Source organism: Polyergus mexicanus, unplaced genomic scaffold (assembly GCF_030449975.1).
Source record: "Polyergus mexicanus isolate NDT 795.1 unplaced genomic scaffold, iyPolMexi1.0 SCAF_13, whole genome shotgun sequence".
NCBI lineage: Eukaryota > Metazoa > Arthropoda > Insecta > Hymenoptera > Formicidae > Polyergus > Polyergus mexicanus.
The window spans coordinates 9683790-9702747 of NW_027223333.1; the positions used below are offsets into that span (position 1 = coordinate 9683790).

Genomic DNA, 18958 nt, shown 5'->3' on the forward strand with positions numbered 1-18958 from the left:
TACACACACACAAATCGAGATATTACAGAATAATCATAATATATAACACTACAGAATAATCATAATGTATTAATCCATTTAATAATACTAGAACATGTTCTAGTATTATTGTAAGACAGTACTTAATATAACTTGTAAGACAGTAAATAAAAATGAAAACACATGGAAATATATCGTTCCAGTTTAAGTAAGCTTTTTAATTAATTTAAATAAATAAATAATTTTTCAAAAACAAAAAAAAGAGACTATATAATTAATGTCAGTTTGTACTGAATTAGAAAAAATCATTTTATAAATATTTACACTCGTATTTTTATTGATATATAAAAGAATTTGTATATAAATATACAAATATCTCTATATAAATACATTTATGTGTGTATTTTTGTGCAACTGCGTAGCATACACAAATAAAATATTCTTTATACGCACGTTCTTTATGCGCGCGTATAAAATCTAATGATTTTATCGCTTTGATAAAGCTGAATAATCAAACGAAATAAGATTTATACAGAAACGCCGAGAAACATAATTTGTGAAAGACAGGCATATATGTATATGTATAGTCTCTGTACGTATCGTAGACAGGAAGTATAGGCTGCGCATACGTGTCATATTATCTATTAGCAATTTGTGTGCCAAAATTAGAAGAAGAACGCAAAATGTCTTGGAAGTATGTTTATCTCTGTTTAATTAGAAAGAAATTGTTCTTATGGTAATCATAGTCTTATTTTCATAGTTTTATTTTTTTCTCTTTTCTAATTTTTTTACAATTGATTTATATTGTATTTATCAAAAATATGAATATCCGAGGTCCGAGTGTCATTGGTAATTTATACGTGACTGGGATTTTGCGGCAACGAGTGTAACTTGCCGTTGTCGGCAGCAGCGAACATTCTACTTTAATGATATAAGGTGGGGGGAAACATATTGAAACTTATTACTCTATACTCAGACAGAGGTGGAAAGTGACTATCGACAGTATATATCACAGTGAGATTACAGTACAGTTATTAATTTGAAATCGTTCGTCAATGCGCGATCGTTGCTTATAACCGTTGACGCATCCGTAATTTCATTTACATTATTCATCCTATGTTGATCAAGAGTTTAATCGTGTACGAAATATATTTCGTATCTTCAATTTGCGCTGATATTTCTATTTTATCTTCGGAGTTAGGTAAGCTCGTTTATATATATTGTGTGTGATGTGTGTTTTTATCAAAAAATTTAAACGCGTTAAAGCATGTTCGTTTTATTATAATTGCTTGTTATGGAAATTATATTTTGGCGAAGGTTTTTGTAAAAGAGAAAGAGAAGAAAAAAAGGGAGAGAGAGAGAGAACGAAACCGTCATGCACAAGACGTGTGACAATGTTAATAGGAATGTAAACATTATATATTGTTAAATATTCTGCGCATAAATATTTTGTAAAAGTTAACGGAGCAAAGATAAATGTTGGTTATATATCTTCAACCTATTGAAGAACAATCGAAGTACATATCGAAAATTATATATATGTATACATACAAGGTTGAATGTGACGTTACTTTTCAAATGTGAATTGTAATGGTAAAAAGCAAATGTTCGCCGTTCCATATACTGTAGAATCGTTCGCAAGCTTTATTACTATATTCGTTATTCTTTCAGCTCGATTGCATTTTCAGTGTATGTATATATATATATATATATATATATATATATATATATATATATATGTGTGTGTGTGTGTGTGTGTGTGTGTGTGTGTGTGTGTGTGTGTGTGTGTGTGTGTGTGTGTGTGTGTGTGTGTGTGTGTGTGTGTGTGCGCGCGAGCGCGTGAATGAGAAATTGACATATATGTAAATTTTTGGGAAATATATTTGAATAATTTGAATAAAATCGGACATTTCTACGGCACATCTGCAACAATTGAATTATATAATCAAGTACATTGAAAAGGATTAATTACGAATAAAAAGTCTCCTTTTTTTGTCGGATAACGTTTGAGCAGGTATGTATAATGACTGTCGAAGATTATTACTGGTTTATATGAGATGTTAAATAACTCAAGGTTCGTTCAATATTCGTGACAGGAAAGCTATAAAAACTTGGCGTAATGATTTCCATCGAATATTTTTGTTTGAACCTTGTAATCGTGTAATTCGTGTCTATATATATATATATATATATATATATATATATATATATATATATATATACATATGTACGATTTTGTCACTATAATCGCTGTTGCTGTTACTAAAGACAATAGCGTGTATAAAACCTTAAATTAAAATTCTTAGCAAATGATTATTATTTTTATTTTAACACCGATGAATATGATAAACTGGGGATGTCTAAAGGGTGTCTCTCTAAAAATTCTCACATTCTCAGAGAATTTTATTCTTTTACTTTTAAAATTTTTATTTATATGTTATATCATAATTTTATTTTAATATAATATATGGTTACGTGTGTTAAAATTCTTGGTAAATAAATTCATTAAACTATAATGAAAAAATAAAAATCTTATCCAAGTGAAAAATATGCTTGTCTCGATGAAAGCTGTTCTTTTCAGTATTTTTTCAAATCTAACATTCGTTACATTTGAATAGATTTTCATTTTCCCTTCGTGATCGTATGGATAGAGAAAATTAAAAAAACACGCGTATACACAATATATTAAACTCGTTTCAAAGTTGCATTTGAAAATTCGAATTTTGAACAAGAATATCTAAGAAAAATCAAAAATCTTAAAAAATTTTATTCTACGATATTTGAATGGATATTTTGAATAAATGGTGTGAAATAATGATACTGTGAAAAAGAAAATGTAGCAAAAGATTCTTGATGGTAGAAGAATATATATGAAATTGCCCCGATTTGTATTTCGATAGATAATTCAAGTAGACGTTTGCTATGATTAAAGACTTTCCTTAGATAAAGGCAATATAAATTATATGCGCAAGTAGCTTATTATAAACAGAATAATTAGATTACCTTCCATATCATTAATCTTAATCATTAAACTTGGTAGATTAAATTATTCTTTTTAATAAAATGTCTCTCTCTCTCTCTCTCTCTCTGTGTGTGTGTGTGTGGCGTTTTATTCGAAAAATATAGATAAAATTTATTTTGATTGATTTTTTAGATTAATAGAACACCTTTTTCCTAGAGGTGTAATCTAATCCGTTTGTGCATATGCGCATATGCCACTCTTGATGTGAAATCAAGTGAGCAAAAGACAGAATAATATACATTTTTGCTCTCTCGGGTTTAAACGATTTTATTCAAGGCAAGCGCGTTTTATAAACGCGACGAGAAAGAGAACCTTGTACGTTGTTTGATTTTATACGATTATCAGTTGTGTGCTCAGACTTTAATTAAAAAAGTCAGATATTATAGATGTATTTTATATACTATTATATAGTTTTTTTATATATACATATACTATTTTGAAATATATACATGTATTAGGAACTGGGACGTTTCGATGTCTGAAAATGTTGCAATATAGGAAAAAATATCAAGTTGCGATATATCTGTATAAATATTTCAGATGTTTTTATCACACAGTCGCGTTTCAATTATTGTCATATTTTACTATTATTAATCATATATATGTGTATGTGTGTATGTGTGTGTGTGTGTGTGTATTATGTTTTAATAAAATTTTTTATTCCTCCATTTATACTAAAAAAATTACATAACACACACACACACACACACACAGATGTGACCTTATCAAAATTGTTAAATTCTAACAAAAAAAAATGCACGATATACTTATGTGATGCAAACATGTCATTATTTTATTAAAACAGTTGCTAATGTATTTTATATATTATAAGAGCGTTTATCCTTACAATATTTATCGCTTTTGCAATTAGAGTATATCTAGACATAAAGTTTGACTATATGGCTGTAATGACTGTATCGTACAATGACTAACAATAAGATTACATTTTTACAACATTTGCTGTTATAAAAAGATAAGATTTTTCTCGCGCACTGAGAAAGAATCGTATTGTGCTTACTGAAAGCACATGATAAATTAAATTAGAACATATTCGCAAGACAAATTTTCGTTGCTCAAATCAGATCTCTATACCCAGATTACTGTTATATATGTATCGCGAGAATGTTGTTGAAGCTTCGTTGTCTTTGTATCTTTAGTTTTTATAAATTATAAATAGCTCTACGTATATTATATTGTTGGAAAAATATTAAGTTTTATGTATATTAATAGACACCAAGTTTTAAGAAAGAAAAAAAAAAGATGGAATGTATGGGGAAAAAAAACGAACGAAGAGAAAGTAACATCAAGGTCGAATATGTTGTGCAAATGGCAACAACGTTTAATCAGATTTGCGCATGATTTGATTACTAATATTTTTATAAAAATTGAGATTTGTAGATTATTCTTTCTAAATTATGTTTTTTCTGTGTTCCGAATTTTCATGACTACTTGATGTATTTTATTAATAAATTTCTTGTCTAATTAGGAGCTGTGATAAGTGAAATATCTTGACATAAGTTTTTTACTATCGCACACATAAAATATCATTAACAATAAGCGGGAAAAGAATATTTCTTCAAATTTGATATTATTTCACATCTCTTTGCCGATTCGCCTCTTTGGTCTTTAATTGGTGCCGTTGCACAACATCATTTTGCAAGAACGTAGTTTTGCAAGAATTCTTGTTAGAAATGCCGCATTTCTTGAATTATGCATAAGATAGCGACATATATGTCTTAAAAATATGTGAGAAAGAAAAAAGAACATGCACCTGTGTGTGAGAAAGTATATGTGTGTGTTGAATGCGTGCGTGCACATTGTATCTTTATCTTGTTATATTGTACTTTTACATAGTTTTATTATATTTTTAATGGATTAATTTGCATATTATGCACTCTGATGTATGCAAAACAGTAATTTAAAATAATAATTTACAATATTCGATTGATATATGTGAAATAATGTATGTAGGTGAAAAAGGAATCGAGGTGGAACGATGAATCGGTTATGGAAAACGTTGTCGCGAAAGCGCGTAGAAGAAGAGAACGAAGCGGTAAAAGGTGGACAATTGGCACGGGTTCTCGGTCTATTTGATTTGACCGCACTCGGCGTAGGTGCGACTCTCGGTTTAGGCGTTTACGTTCTTGCCGGAAGCGTGGCCAAAGACACTGCTGGACCTGCCGTTTGTCTCTCTTTCCTCATAGCTGCCATCGCGTCTGCTTTCGCAGGTAAAAAGTATCTTGCAATTATCCTTAGAAATACATATATGTAATACATATATAATAAAATAAATTGTACTTGTAGAATATGTTCTATCTCTAAAACAGTCGCCATTCCGGAATCTTTCAATCTTTCAACTTGTAAACAATCCGTAGATGCGAAGAATGGCGTTGAGATTCTAAGTTATCTGGTGTATTAATGTCATGTTACGTTTGGCTTCTGTATGATGCGATAAAATATTTGTGCCACAAATTGGTGCCAAATCTGCGTTTGATATCTCAAACATGTAATATCATACACGTATATAACAAGCCTCTATTGTATACGCAGATTAATATTGATAAAAGAATTATTCTTCCGTCAACGACAAGTCGTCACTTTAAAAATCGACAAATTTGTAATCGGAGAATATGAGAATTTATTTAAAGAATTTGTACCAAAGTTTAAGATGTCGAATATTGGCGCAAATGTAAAACAATATATATTATAATATGCATTTATAATATGTATATTTGTGTTTTGACACACATAAATATACATTGTAGGTATGTGCTACGCGGAATTTGCATCGAGAGTGCCGAAAGCCGGTTCAGCATATGTTTATAGTTATGTAACAGTAGGAGAGTTTATCGCCTTCGTGATAGGATGGAATTTAATTCTAGAATACGTAATTGGTGAGTGTGAAATTAAAAAAAAAAAATCAATTTACTTACTTACTAAAAAATAATTTATTTATTGTACATACGACGTACGATATATCACGAAATAATTTTTCGTAGGTACAGCGAGCGTAGCTCGTGGGCTTAGTAATTATATTGATGCATTGATAGGAAATGCCATGGGTAAAACTTTGCGTTCCCTTATGCCCATAGATATCTCCTTTCTATCAGAGTATCCTGATTTTTTCGCCTTTGCAATGGTCATGCTACTAGTAGGACTATTGTGCATAGGAGTAAAGGAGTCGTCCATCTTAAACAACATATTTACCATTATAAATCTAACAACGATCACGATCGTTATTGTCGCAGGGTCGATAAAAGGTAAGCCGGTAAGTTAAGTCGCATATCTCTATATCTTCTTAGATCAGTTGCGTTTCAAATATTTTCTGTGCGTTACTCTCCCCTTTGCAGTTTTGGAAATAATTCTCGATCGCGCGTGTAATTAAACATTAAATGTGCTTATAGCGGATTCGTCAAATTGGTCCATTGCATCCGAGGATATTCCAAATTCCGTGAAAAATGGCGGAACCGGCGGATTTATGCCATTCGGTATCAGCGGAGTAATGATCGGAGCAGCCAAATGTTTTTATGGATTCGTCGGTTTCGATACCGTTGCTACCACTGGCGAAGAGGCAAGGAATCCTCAGCGTCACATTCCTCTAGCGATCGTACTATCCCTGATTATTATATTCGTAGCGTATTTTGGTATCTCCACGGTCCTTACGATGATACTGCCTTATTACGCTCAAGTATGATTTATATCAATAACGTAAAACTTTATAATTAGAAATTAGAATCGTCTAATACACGAGTTTAGAAACTGAAAATTTGTATTTAGAATGCGGACGCGCCGTTTCCACATGCGTTCGATGAGATCGGATGGCCTGTCGTTAAATGGATCGTCAACATAGGCGCGGTATTCGCATTATGTACTAGTCTCTTGGGCGCTATGTTTCCTTTACCGCGTGTATTATATGCCATGGCTAATGACGGGATAATATTCAAAACTCTCTCCAAAGTGCATTCTAAAACTATGACGCCTATACAGGGCACGGTACTCTCTGGTTTACTTAGCGGTTAGTGAAAATCTAGATTTGAAAAAAGAACCAAACACATATATGTGTATATATATATATATATCTGTATGCGTGCGTATGTGTAGCAATTTAAAAAAAAATTAAATCAAGATATAAGATATCCTTGTTAATTTACTGTTAATAACTTTCATAGAAATTACTCTATGTTCTAGGTCTTATGACACTTGTCTTCAATTTACAGCAGTTGATTGATATGATGTCCATCGGGACTTTACTCGCGTATACAATAGTAGCGATATGCGTTTTGATATTAAGGTAATGGTTTTCCTTTGTAAATATTTTGTCTGTAAGATTATAATATATATAGTATATAATGTGTTTATATACATATAAGTTTTTATCTTATAGATATCAAAAGGATGCAAACTCTAGCAACGCTCCTGCTATACCGCTAATGAGTGATTATCAATTTACATCTATAAATATATTTAAGGAATTATTTAATTTGCATAATCAGAAGGAACCAACGGAACTTTCTAATAGGATCGCAAATATTGGCATCGCCTTACTTTGTGAGTTTGCAGATTAATATTGTATCTTATTATATTATAGGGTACATTGAAATGTGATAAATGTGATGTTTATAGATATGTCTTAAACTCTAGGAACCATTTGTAATATGCAAAGTTTAATCATTACAGGTATCATTATATGCATCATCACGTTTCTGATTAGTAACATGAGCGCGCACCTACTCGCAGGAAATGTGGCAATATCTGTGATACTAGTTGTATTCGTGATTGTTCTTCTTTTGAATTTAGCCGCGGTTGGTAGACAACCGATACAAAAGACTGAATTGTCTTTCAAGGTAAAAAAAAAAAAAAAAAAAAAAAAAAAATCGTACCGAGAATACAATTATTTTATTATATAGGCACTTTATATAGCAAAATCTTCTGATATCTCTTTCTCTCATATACACACAGTTTAATATATTTCTGTGTATATATAGGTTCCTCTCGTTCCACTTATTCCCTGTCTCAGTATTTTTATAAATATATATTTAATGTTCCAACTAGACGTCTTTACATGGATTAGATTTGCCACTTGGTTATTAATTGGTAAGTCCGATGTAAAAAAAAATTATGAAATTCAAAGACAGAATTAATCTCAATGCTTGATCAAATGTTAAATTTCCATTTCTGATTTCTTATAGGTTTTTGCATCTATGGTTTTTACGGAATTAATCACAGCGAGCAAGGGAAAAGAGATAAGGCAGGAAACAAAAAATTACAACAAACGTACGTGGAAAAGTTTAGAATAGTGACATCATTTTGATCCTCAAGTTTGTGTGTTTATACAAACACGCACATACGTTCGTCTTAACTATTCAAACGTACAACAATAGTAATTAAAAATAATTTTGTATAATTAACCGACGCACACAAAATGTTTAATGTCATGTACATTTGTAATAATTAATCGAAAAATATTTTTTAATGATAAATTTTATAACATATAAAATATTAGTCTTTTATTTCAGTTATTGTTTTTCAATCATGTTCTCTGAACTTGTAATTGGATATCATCTTTTTTTTAACTTTTTAATTATATTAGGTACACGTTTAAATAAAACATAGAGGCTGAGACTTTTATGGAATAACGACCTTAGTCCATTTTCAGTTTGAAAACGTTTCAGTTGAACGTACCTATATATTTATCATTCGATGTTTTTCTCTCTCTGTATAGATATTTATGAAAAAAATATCTGTATTTTGTCTGTATTTTCATAACAATAACGAAATAATATAACACTATTTATATATTTTTGTAATATTCAATGATAAAATAATATACATATATATATATTATATATCATTAACAATAGTATTACTATAATAATAATAGTGTTATATAATAAAAGAGCACATTTCATATTATGTGATATTTATTTATAAAATAGAAATAGCTTGTGCTCTTTACATTGGCAAAGTAGGACACAAATATGTTAATATAGAATGACGTCGAATCAATACATTGATAAGTGGAATAGTGGAATAGTCAATATAATATAGGTAATATAATTGTGTATAATTAGTTATAAAAGTGATTCTTTCTTAAACAAAGCCTTATATTATAATAATGCATTATCATTTAATCTCTTCATCATTGCAACATATTAGATATTAATTATATGTAGCATAAAATAAAATTGATGACTTTATTTCATAAGAAGACAGTAACACTGAGCACATTGATTAATATAGATAGTCACGGTCATGGCCTTATATAAATTTTTAAAGCATAAACATTAATGAAGAGTTTTTAGATATTTCAAATTTGCCAAGATCGCTGAAACATTCATATCACAAAATAAAATTTATAAAATAATTATATAAAATATTTTTAATTTTACTATACTTACACACACACACGCACGCACGCACACACAAATCGCAAAATATTAAAGGACTTTTCTCCTCAATTTTACCTGCACACTACGGGTGATGCGATTGACTCCGGACATTTTATTATATATATATATATATATATATACACACACATATATATATACATACATACATACATACATAGGATGTTCGTATATGTAAAATTGGGAAAGTTACTTTATAAAAGAAATTTGCTACTGTTATTCAAAAAGTAACATTGTTACAATTTCAATTTTTTTTTAAATGCTATTATATAAGACCAAGTTACATATAACACATTACACAATAAAAATAAAATTTATATTTCTTACACATTTTTTTATATTAAAATATAACAAAAGTAATACAATTTCAATATTGATATCGCTATCGAATTTTAATAATTTAGAATCTTAATCTTGTCTTAATAAGAGAAAAAAATTTTTGTTTGCTTGTCAGGAACCACATTGCTAATAAATTTTCTGTTTAAAATTTCCAAACTTTGTCAGTATAAATAAAAAAAGTTCTCAGTGTTTTTTTCTTTTATCAAAATTCGTAAATGTGACCAAAATAGCTTTCTTTGCACCTTTAACTTTATGAAATTTCAAAATCCTGACGTGATATATTAATTGATAAGTCAAATTTATTTTTGGCATGTAAAAATTTGTAAGAATTATATGATCTGATTTAAAATAAAATTATTGATTATTAATATATTTATTTATTAATTTTTAAAAGAATTTAATGCTCTTTATGTGTACTTGTTTGCATGAAAATCATACAGGTAGTTTCGAAAAGTAACCGTTGAATTCGTTACCAAAAAAATGTATCAAAGTTATTTTTTCCATTACAGATAAAATTTGTAATACATTTACTGTTTCAGTTGCCCAAAAACGATAACGATAACATTACAAGTATCGTTATAATTACTTATCAACCCTCTTTTTGCATGTGTGTGTGTGTGTGTGTGTGTGTGTGTGTGTGTGTGTGTGTGTGTGTGGTGTGTGTATCATATATTATTTTATCCATCTCAATTTCTTTAGAGCATCTCTTGTATTCAAGCAAAAATTTCTATGATCAGTGTCAAGTACATAATACATAATTCATCCTACAGATATAATTACTATTTAAAAATTGGCATAGAGACATATATCTGTATAATGTACATATATGTATACACATATACCATATTTTACAAGGCAATCACAAAATTGTCATATTTTATATTACTACAATATATTGTAAAATTGTCGCATACATACAGATATCACTTTGTTTTATTTATAAGCCCTCCAAGACTTACATTTTGCCAGTTTGCCTGTTAGGAATAAATCGAGATTTTATTTCTTATTGATGAGATATTTTAAGTGATATTACAAGAGAAAATATATCACAGAATTTTAAAAATTATTCTTTCACATTTTTGATAGATTATCAATTAGATTAAATATCAATTGTATTCAATATTACATGTACTTTAAAATAAGACCAGTAATATTATCCTTATCAATATTACTTGCAATATTAAGCACATGTACTTTTTTTAATCTCTATTTATTAAATGATTCTTTCTATTCTGGATCTTATTATAATTTTATGCTACATTGACCATTTTCCTTATCTAAAATCAGAAATTTTGAAAAATTTCTGCTTCTTACCCCTATACCAGTCACCCATCCGGTTCCAGCTGAATTTTCATCAGTAACACCAATTCTTCGACAAATAATACCAGCTCCTGAAATTGCCCAAACTTGTCCTTGTTCCCTCGAAATGGATACATGTCGGAATCCTTGCTTTGCATTTAATACCGACATATCTACAAGCATGTAATTTAGTTTCAAGATATAATGATACACAATAAAGTTGTACAAAAAGAAAATATTTTTTATACCTATATGAATCGGATCGTTTGGCATAGCGGGTAATGTTTGCCAATGGGTTCCTTCAGGGAAAACATTGGATTGTATTTCCCGGCGCACTGATAATCTACCATTTGTATCTAAAGCCCATACTATATCACGTCCTACTGAAATTTGCTTTAATTGAGCTCCTGAAGGAGGCTCGACAGTCTGCCATTGTACACCTACATCAACAAAATGTTGTCTATCTCAAGTAAATGAGTGAGTGAGCGAGCGAGCGAGCGCGCGCGTGTGTATGTGTGTGGAGGGGGAGGGGGCAAGAGGGAAAAAAGATAAGAGAGCGAAAAGGACAAGAAAAATTTGAATTAAATATATATTAAATTATTGCACAAGCCGTTAAAAAAATAATTGTCATGTATATTCTAATGATAATATTTCGTAAATTTGATACCAGTCGGTTTTGTAGCACTGATGCCTAGTCTCCAACAAGAAGAACCATTTTTGCCAACAGCCCATACTTGTCCACATGGACCGCTTGATATATTAATTAGAGGCTGGTCACTTGGTATATGTTCCCAAGATACACCCTATTTAATATATAAAATATGTTGTAAAGAATTATTAAAAAAGTGTATTGTGCTATACCTATTACTTGAATATTTTAATAATTTAAATATATATGTATACATATTCAGAGTGTCCGACAGTAAATGACCAAATGAAACGTGCAGATAGAGCGGGTCAAACCAAGTAAAAAAGTCCTGTACCATTTTGCAATCTTCATAATAATTAATGAAATATTAATTTATCGGCCAACCCGCGCGAGTAGAAGCTCGTAGTGAAGCATTGGGAGGGGCGTTCTTCAATTAGTATAAAGAAAATAATTGTTTGTGTGAGTAATCCGGCTATTACCGAACACCCTGTATATATATCTATGCATGCGTGCGTGCGTGTGCGTGAGTGTTATGTGTCTCCTATCATAAATACAATTTAAGTGATCATACCATTGGACAAGATTCCGAAACGCCTCGTCTGAATAAAGCCTCACCGTTTGCGGCAACTGCCCAAACATGAATAGGACCATCCGTGCCAGACTTTCCAGTCGCCTAGACAATTAATCAAGAAACATTTAAGATGCGTCCTTTTTGAAAGATTTAAAGTTGAAACAGGTTAAAGACATACATATAAAGAGACATCAACGAGTTTGGTATTTCCTAGTTCTTGCCAGGGTCCACTGGTTGTTAATTGACATCTTCTAAACCATCGTCTTCTTCGAACGTAATCAGTAAATTGTTTCTTACCATGATATTGTGACGGAAAATCAGTAGCATATTGCCATCCATCCCTATCAACGCCACCGGGTGTGTGAAAGTCGACAATCCAATCTGATATCTTTAAAATATCGATAGAGATTATAAAGTAAAAAAAAGCAAAATGTTACAATAGTGAATATTATTTTTATGTATCATATCTTTCATATGAAGAATAATATGCAAGAGATTGCATAGATATACAGTTCTCTCTTACTTTCAAAACAACGGTTTTTTTCTTTTCCTCTCTTCTCTTTTTATTTCCACTTACCCAATGCCAGTGCATTGACAATAACTTTGTATGTTCTCGCGTACGTTTGTGTCGTCCAGTTGCATCACTCCACATGTAACGATCTGTTGGAAGTCCATGTGCGGTATATCCAGTTACTGGATTCCAGCGTTGATTTTCGTATACATAATAATTGTGGGTATCTACCATTGTATTTATTCCAGTACTGCTAGTTCCCAGGCCTTTATAATATTTTTCGACATTAACATTTCGTGCCAAGTTAGAAATACAAATTTAATTCGAATTAGATATCTATTGTACTCAGTGTCAGTCTTGCAATAATCTTATAGTTTTTTTTCCCCTTTTATTTTGCACAACATATTTTTATCATAAAAACTAAATATAAAATACCTTTAAGAAATGTGCCTCCCCAACCACCTGTGTATACCCAAGCGGTACTATCGTAGCCGATGCCCCAAGTGACGCCTACAGAACATGTCTCAACTTTTTTTAAATGTCCACCAATTTGTCTCCAAAAAATTGTGCTAGGTTCAATAATTACCTGTCCAGGAGCAAAATATTCATTAACGGTGCCAATAATCTTAACGACACAATCACCATAACAAAACTACTTACAAATGTGGATTTATATGTAATATTACATAAAGTCAGCAATCCCTTAATACGCAAATGTGTAATACTTTGCGGAGATATTCGATGGCTATAAAAGGTATATTCGCTATCATTAATGTAGATTTTATAACCGCGTTCTTCACAAATGATGTATAACGTGAAATCACAACCCGCCTTTAACGGACTACCTCCATTTCTTTCCTCATCTCCCCATTGACCATTCTGATATGTATTCCGTACAATTATATTTTCTTTGAGTCTTGGATTAAAATGCAAAGCTACATCATGACTATCCATTATAGTTTTTTGCTTCACAAATGTTGTGGTATAACAGACAAGATTAAAAGACAACCTAAAATAAAGTTATTATTATTAACGCTCGTGTGTGTTTACATCTACAATCTCTTTACATGAAAAATGTGAAAGTAGTTGTTTGATTTACCTGTCAGCATCATCATGAACGCATACTGTAATGTTTAAGGTACTACCATACCCAAAACCATTTTGTAATATACTTTCAAACGGCATATCTTTACCAGCTATATCTATTTCTTGTATATATCCGTCTCCAGATAATTGACATTCCTACACATAATAATATTAAAATAACAAAGAGTAATGGGCTGCGCATAATAAAAGGAATAAGGAACAGAGGATAGAGAACACATATGCACACAACTGTGTTCATGTAATGCGCAGAGCTCTACGCATATACACGGTTCACGCTTGTGTATGTATCCGTTCTCTATTCTCTGTTTCTTATTCCTTTTATTGTGCATAGCCCCTAATCCTTTGTATTTGATATTGTCATTTCTACAAACATATCTCAGACTTTACCTCTGCAATTGTAGGATCAAATACATACACGTCACCTAACGCAGTTGTGCTCCAAATAGAATTTGGACCAGGTCTACCATATACATTATTCATTTGGCAAGATACTACAAAAAAAAAAAAAAAAAGATGTCTGCACATATTTCTTCACTTATTGTCATTTGTCGTCAAATAATACTGTCTTTACCTGAAGTTAAATGCGCCAACCAATCTTCCATTTCTGTATCACTCGCAAATTGTAATCTAATTACTTTTGAACGTTTTAATTTAGGAGTATAAATTGCTATCCTTGGATTACCTGGTTCACTGCAGCAAACGACACATGTAATTTCCGAAATAGGAAATTGTATCTGCAATATATTATTATTTATGTGAAAATTATGTTATGTTTGGAATTTTATTTATTAATTCATATAAATTTATAAATTTATTTCCGATTTGTAGAAGTCAACATACTATGCTTGTTATACTGTCCGAATTTAATATTATTAAAGTCCCAGAATCTAATGATCCAATATCACTACTTATCCATTCCAGTTCAATCTTACAATCTTCATATAAACTTCCATTTTTAATTTTACATTTTGCGTCACCACTCTTCACCCAAGATAATCTATAGTAATTTTAAGTTAAATAAAAAAAACATTTTCACTAAAAATTGTATATTTAATCTCAATATCACTCAATTCTGCTTACTTTTCAACCGCTTTCTCATATATCATTGAAGAATCAAATGACATTTTCTTTAATCTCGCCTTTAATTCATCCAAAATGCATATTCTCCATAATTCTCCAGTTTCCCCTTGTATTGTACCATTACCATCCGCAATCCTATTCAATCAAAATAATTACAAATTGACAATTTTTTTTCTCTTTTTCTCTTTTCACAGCATAACTTAGATATTCCTATGTTAAACATCTTATTCAAAAAAGGATCTTTTTATGCAACTTATATTTACAATTATAAGTTTTACCATTTTGGTGGATTTGTTGGATCGACGAAGCATGCCCCCGCTTCGACCTTGTACCACAGCACGTCGCACTCGGTCCAATATATTATGCCTGCATTTTCATCCTCACCATACACACCAGAATCTCCAGTTAAATCTGGATCAAATACACTTCCATCTGTTTCTGGATGTGCTTCAACACCCACCATGGAACCGACAGAATGTACGGGGCTCCAAGCAGCAGGATTAATCTGTTAAGAGACAAATTAATATCTATTAAGGACAATTGTTATATAATTTCTTTTTTTCATATTTATAATTTTCCATTACACATTTGATTAATATGTATACTTTATTCGATCCTAAAAATATTTTAACCTTAACAGTACTGCTCATTCCTTTTCCCGAAACGACTATCGATTCTCCACTTTTTGCTAAAGACTCATTAGATATAGTTATACTAGCAACACTCGCTTCATTTAAATCACCTGCATCCATAGAACTTGCAGATCTGCAATATTACAAAATTAAAAATTAAATATAGAGATTAATATAAAAAAACTATATTAAAATTTTTATCATTATATATTATATTACTTCGTTATGTTAATGACATTAACATTTCTATAATATTGTAAATCACCGTTTTGCGCACTCTTTTACCTTTCTCTCTTCCTCTCTTCATTTAAATATATATCTTGAAAAGATGTTTGTTGAACATTTTTTGTGGACGCACTGTCCCCGGTACGTTGCCACAATTTTAAAGACGTGGGTGTTGGCGCCGAACGTGATTGTTCCTCCCATTCTCTAATTAACATTGTACCTTCGCCAGTACTATGAGGTCGATTCTATATAAACATTATCCAAATTCAATTAAATGCCATTTATCGGTTATTTTATTATACATGATAAGTATAATAATATATATAAGTGATATATAGAGAGCACTAATGTGTGTATTTCTCTACCAAGGAACTCCAACTCTGATGACGTTGCTGTTGTGGCGTGCCACAAGTACTATGCCTGTTGCTAGACGATAAACTAGCATTACTACTTGCTCTACTCAATTGAAGCGGCGCATTTATTAATTTCCACCGTTTTCCCGTCAATTCGGAGCGTGCGATACCAGTACGATAATACAAACATCGATCATCATAGCCAATAGCCCAAACCTTTATAATACATAAAAAAACGCATAAAATGCATATCTGCATTTTTTATGTGCATGCGTGCATGTATGTGTGTAACAAAAAAGAAACACAAGCACGCACGCACGCGCACGGACACGCACACACGCACACGCACACACACACATATATCCAATATACAATTTTATTTGTCATATAAATTAAGAATTAAAATTATTACTTGATCGTTTGAAGCAACAGATACCAGTGCCATTTTGCTTAACATTTCAACCCAACCGGTACCAGTAGCCAATTGTTCACAAACGCCACTTATTTCGCCTTGAACACCTTTTCGAAACCATACTCCACCATCATGTGTTACAGCCCATACAGCATCAGTGCCTATGCTAACTTGTACCAATCTCAAGTCCTTTTGCGGAGGTTCCACTTCTGACCAATCTTCACCTTTAATACATATATTCGCTGTACTGTGTCAACATAATTACTATACCTTGTAATCATGTTTGTTTATTTACCCATTGGATTGTCTCTCGTTACGCCCATACGAATCAATACTTTGCCCACTGTAAGTACAGCCCAAACAAGACCAGTTACTCCAACATTGATTTGACAAACTTCATAGCCATTTGCCAATTTAATACAGCTCCATCTTTGTCCTTCAGGACAAGTTGTACTAGTCCCAACACGAAACATCACCTAAATAACATCATATAATAATTTAATTTTCAAAATAAATTAAATTATATCTATACGAAGAAAGCTATGTTAAAAATTATACCCTCCCGTGAGCGGTTACCGCCCAGACTACTAAACTTCCAGAGTTACTTCCAGGCATTTGATTTCCACCCACGGCTACATCAATAAAAGGTTCCTAAAGTCGCATAATATATTACTTGGTTTAATTATGCAATTAAGGGTATTGTCACACATGAAAAAATTTATTTTAGCATTTTATTACCTTGGTTGGATCTTTATGAAGAGGTGCAATAGCACACCATGAATTCATTGCGCTATATCTCCGATAACGAACCCATTTGCGTCTTCTTACGCAGGATTTCCACTGTTTTTTCGTAGTATATGTAGCTGGAAAATCAATTGCGTATGTCCATCCCTATCAAAATATCAGAATCTCTGTGATCATAAGATTCTCTTTGGTCGTGGGCAACTGATAACAAATCTATACATACATAAACAAAACTTTATGAAAAAAACATAACGCTCGTTTGGAACAAGCACAACAAGTATATCTTAAATATATAATTTTATATAGATTTTTACAAAGATTGGTTACGAAAGCTCTGTGTCCTCGGTATGCATGAAATATTAAAAAAATGCAATTGCGTAAACCTATATTTGATGAACGAGTACAAAATTATTGAGAAATATATAAAAAAAAAAGATTTTTCTCATTCAGAAATGGACGAATATTGTTGCATTACAAAAACTACTACTATGCTGGAATTGCATTTGGTAACTGTATTTACTTGTATAAGTCAACTTGTATAAGTTAGAATTACTCAATCATTTTACAGTGAAACAATGCGATAATTTTATATACGTTATAAGATTTTCAGATAAAGTTAAAGATAGAAAAAAAAGAATATGTAAAAATAGGTGGCATTAGAGATTATATTTACATCATGATCTAATGGTTGGCCATCCAATGTTGTTTCTATCTGCCAATCACCTTCCCATTGCCATGCCATTGATGGCAGCTTTACTTTGTCTCTACTACGATCAACTGTACCATCTTGATTTGAAAAATTATATCTATCAGTTGGAAGTAACCTTCCGGAGAAACCTTCCAAAGGCAACCATCGCTAGAATATATTGTTAGCAATCTGTTTTATTTCTTCATTTGTAATTTGTATACTTATTCAGAGTAGAGTATTTTTATATAATTGCGCAGATACACGATAGTATAACATGTACAAATCTATACCTCATTCTCATAAGTTTCCTCCTTAATTCTGATTGGTATGTCTAAGCCATGAACATGAACATAAACTTGTCGATCACCGCCAATCGCCCACATAAAATGTGGCACAGCCGATAACTGTTTAAATTCAAGTCCTAGATACATAAATTCACGCCACATATTTCCAGATGTCGATAGTCCAAATACACGCCCTTCGTTGTTAATAGCATATAAATATGAACTTGGCATTTTAAATATAATGTATAATGCAATTTATCTGTAAACAAAATTTCTATCACAATCTGCATTTTCAAGCTACTATACAATCTCGATAGCTTTATTAACAACAACAAAAAATTTTACGTGTGATAATTTTGTAGTAGATTTAATTTATTGTAAAATACATACCAACACTTTTTCTTTCTCTTTCTCTCTCCTTCTGACAATTATCGTTTTATATTAATGGTCGTTATAACATTTCATCAATCATTACATCATGAAGGAATATAGTTTTAGAATATAGTTATCATAGGCTTACACATGTCGATATCTAATAAGGAATTAATCGTTCTTCGGAAACTATTATTGTCCTTTTTCTATATTACATTATCTTTTTTTTTTCAATGTCAAATGTATATGTATCCACATAACTTTCTCTCTCTAATATTTGTGTA

General features: G+C 31.1%; 2 protein-coding genes across 6 annotated transcripts in view; one reads left to right on the forward strand and one right to left on the reverse strand.

Moving 5' to 3' along the window:
* The window catches only part of Slif (cationic amino acid transporter slimfast), a 12982-nt gene extending 2332 nt beyond the window's left edge, over positions 1-10650 (forward strand). The window contains exons 1-11 of one of the 3 annotated variants that reach the window (XM_070305669.1): positions 5142-5229; positions 5306-5507; positions 5767-5895; positions 6001-6261; positions 6406-6689; positions 6779-7016; positions 7190-7292; positions 7386-7549; positions 7679-7845; positions 7987-8095; positions 8191-10650. In XM_070305669.1, the coding sequence (XP_070161770.1) occupies positions 5420-5507; positions 5767-5895; positions 6001-6261; positions 6406-6689; positions 6779-7016; positions 7190-7292; positions 7386-7549; positions 7679-7845; positions 7987-8095; positions 8191-8312 (1665 nt within the window). In that variant the 5' untranslated portion in view covers positions 5142-5229; positions 5306-5419 and the 3' untranslated portion in view covers positions 8313-10650. Of the gene's footprint in view, positions 1-4972; positions 5230-5305; positions 5508-5766; positions 5896-6000; positions 6262-6405; positions 6690-6778; positions 7017-7189; positions 7293-7385; positions 7550-7678; positions 7846-7986; positions 8096-8190 lie in introns of those variants that run through there. The other 2 variants (XM_070305668.1, XM_070305667.1) reach the window with 2 other exon arrangements.
* Positions 10356-18927, reverse strand: Pex23 (peroxin 23). Of its 3 annotated transcripts, XM_070305662.1 has the most exons (25): positions 18693-18924; positions 18309-18561; positions 18004-18186; positions 17325-17477; positions 17145-17237; positions 16882-17062; positions 16587-16810; positions 16187-16390; positions 15882-16066; positions 15597-15729; positions 15243-15469; positions 14965-15099; positions 14725-14881; positions 14456-14618; positions 14272-14375; positions 13877-14019; positions 13438-13786; positions 13213-13363; positions 12844-13043; positions 12445-12654; positions 12267-12368; positions 11714-11849; positions 11295-11486; positions 11062-11219; positions 10356-10721 (listed from the first exon to the last, which is right to left on the reverse strand). In XM_070305662.1, the coding sequence occupies exons 2-25, from the start codon at positions 18531-18533 to the stop codon at positions 10671-10673; spliced, it is 4059 nt and encodes a 1352-aa protein (XP_070161763.1). In that variant the 5' UTR covers positions 18534-18561; positions 18693-18924; the 3' UTR covers positions 10356-10670. The 3 variants fall into 3 exon arrangements, with proteins under 3 accessions (XP_070161763.1, XP_070161762.1, XP_070161764.1); XM_070305661.1 differs by having other exon boundaries at positions 11062-11486; positions 18693-18927; XM_070305663.1 differs by lacking the exons at positions 18309-18561; positions 18693-18924 and having other exon boundaries at positions 11062-11486; positions 17325-17543; positions 18004-18093.
* Positions 18928-18958: the final 31 nt, after the last annotated feature.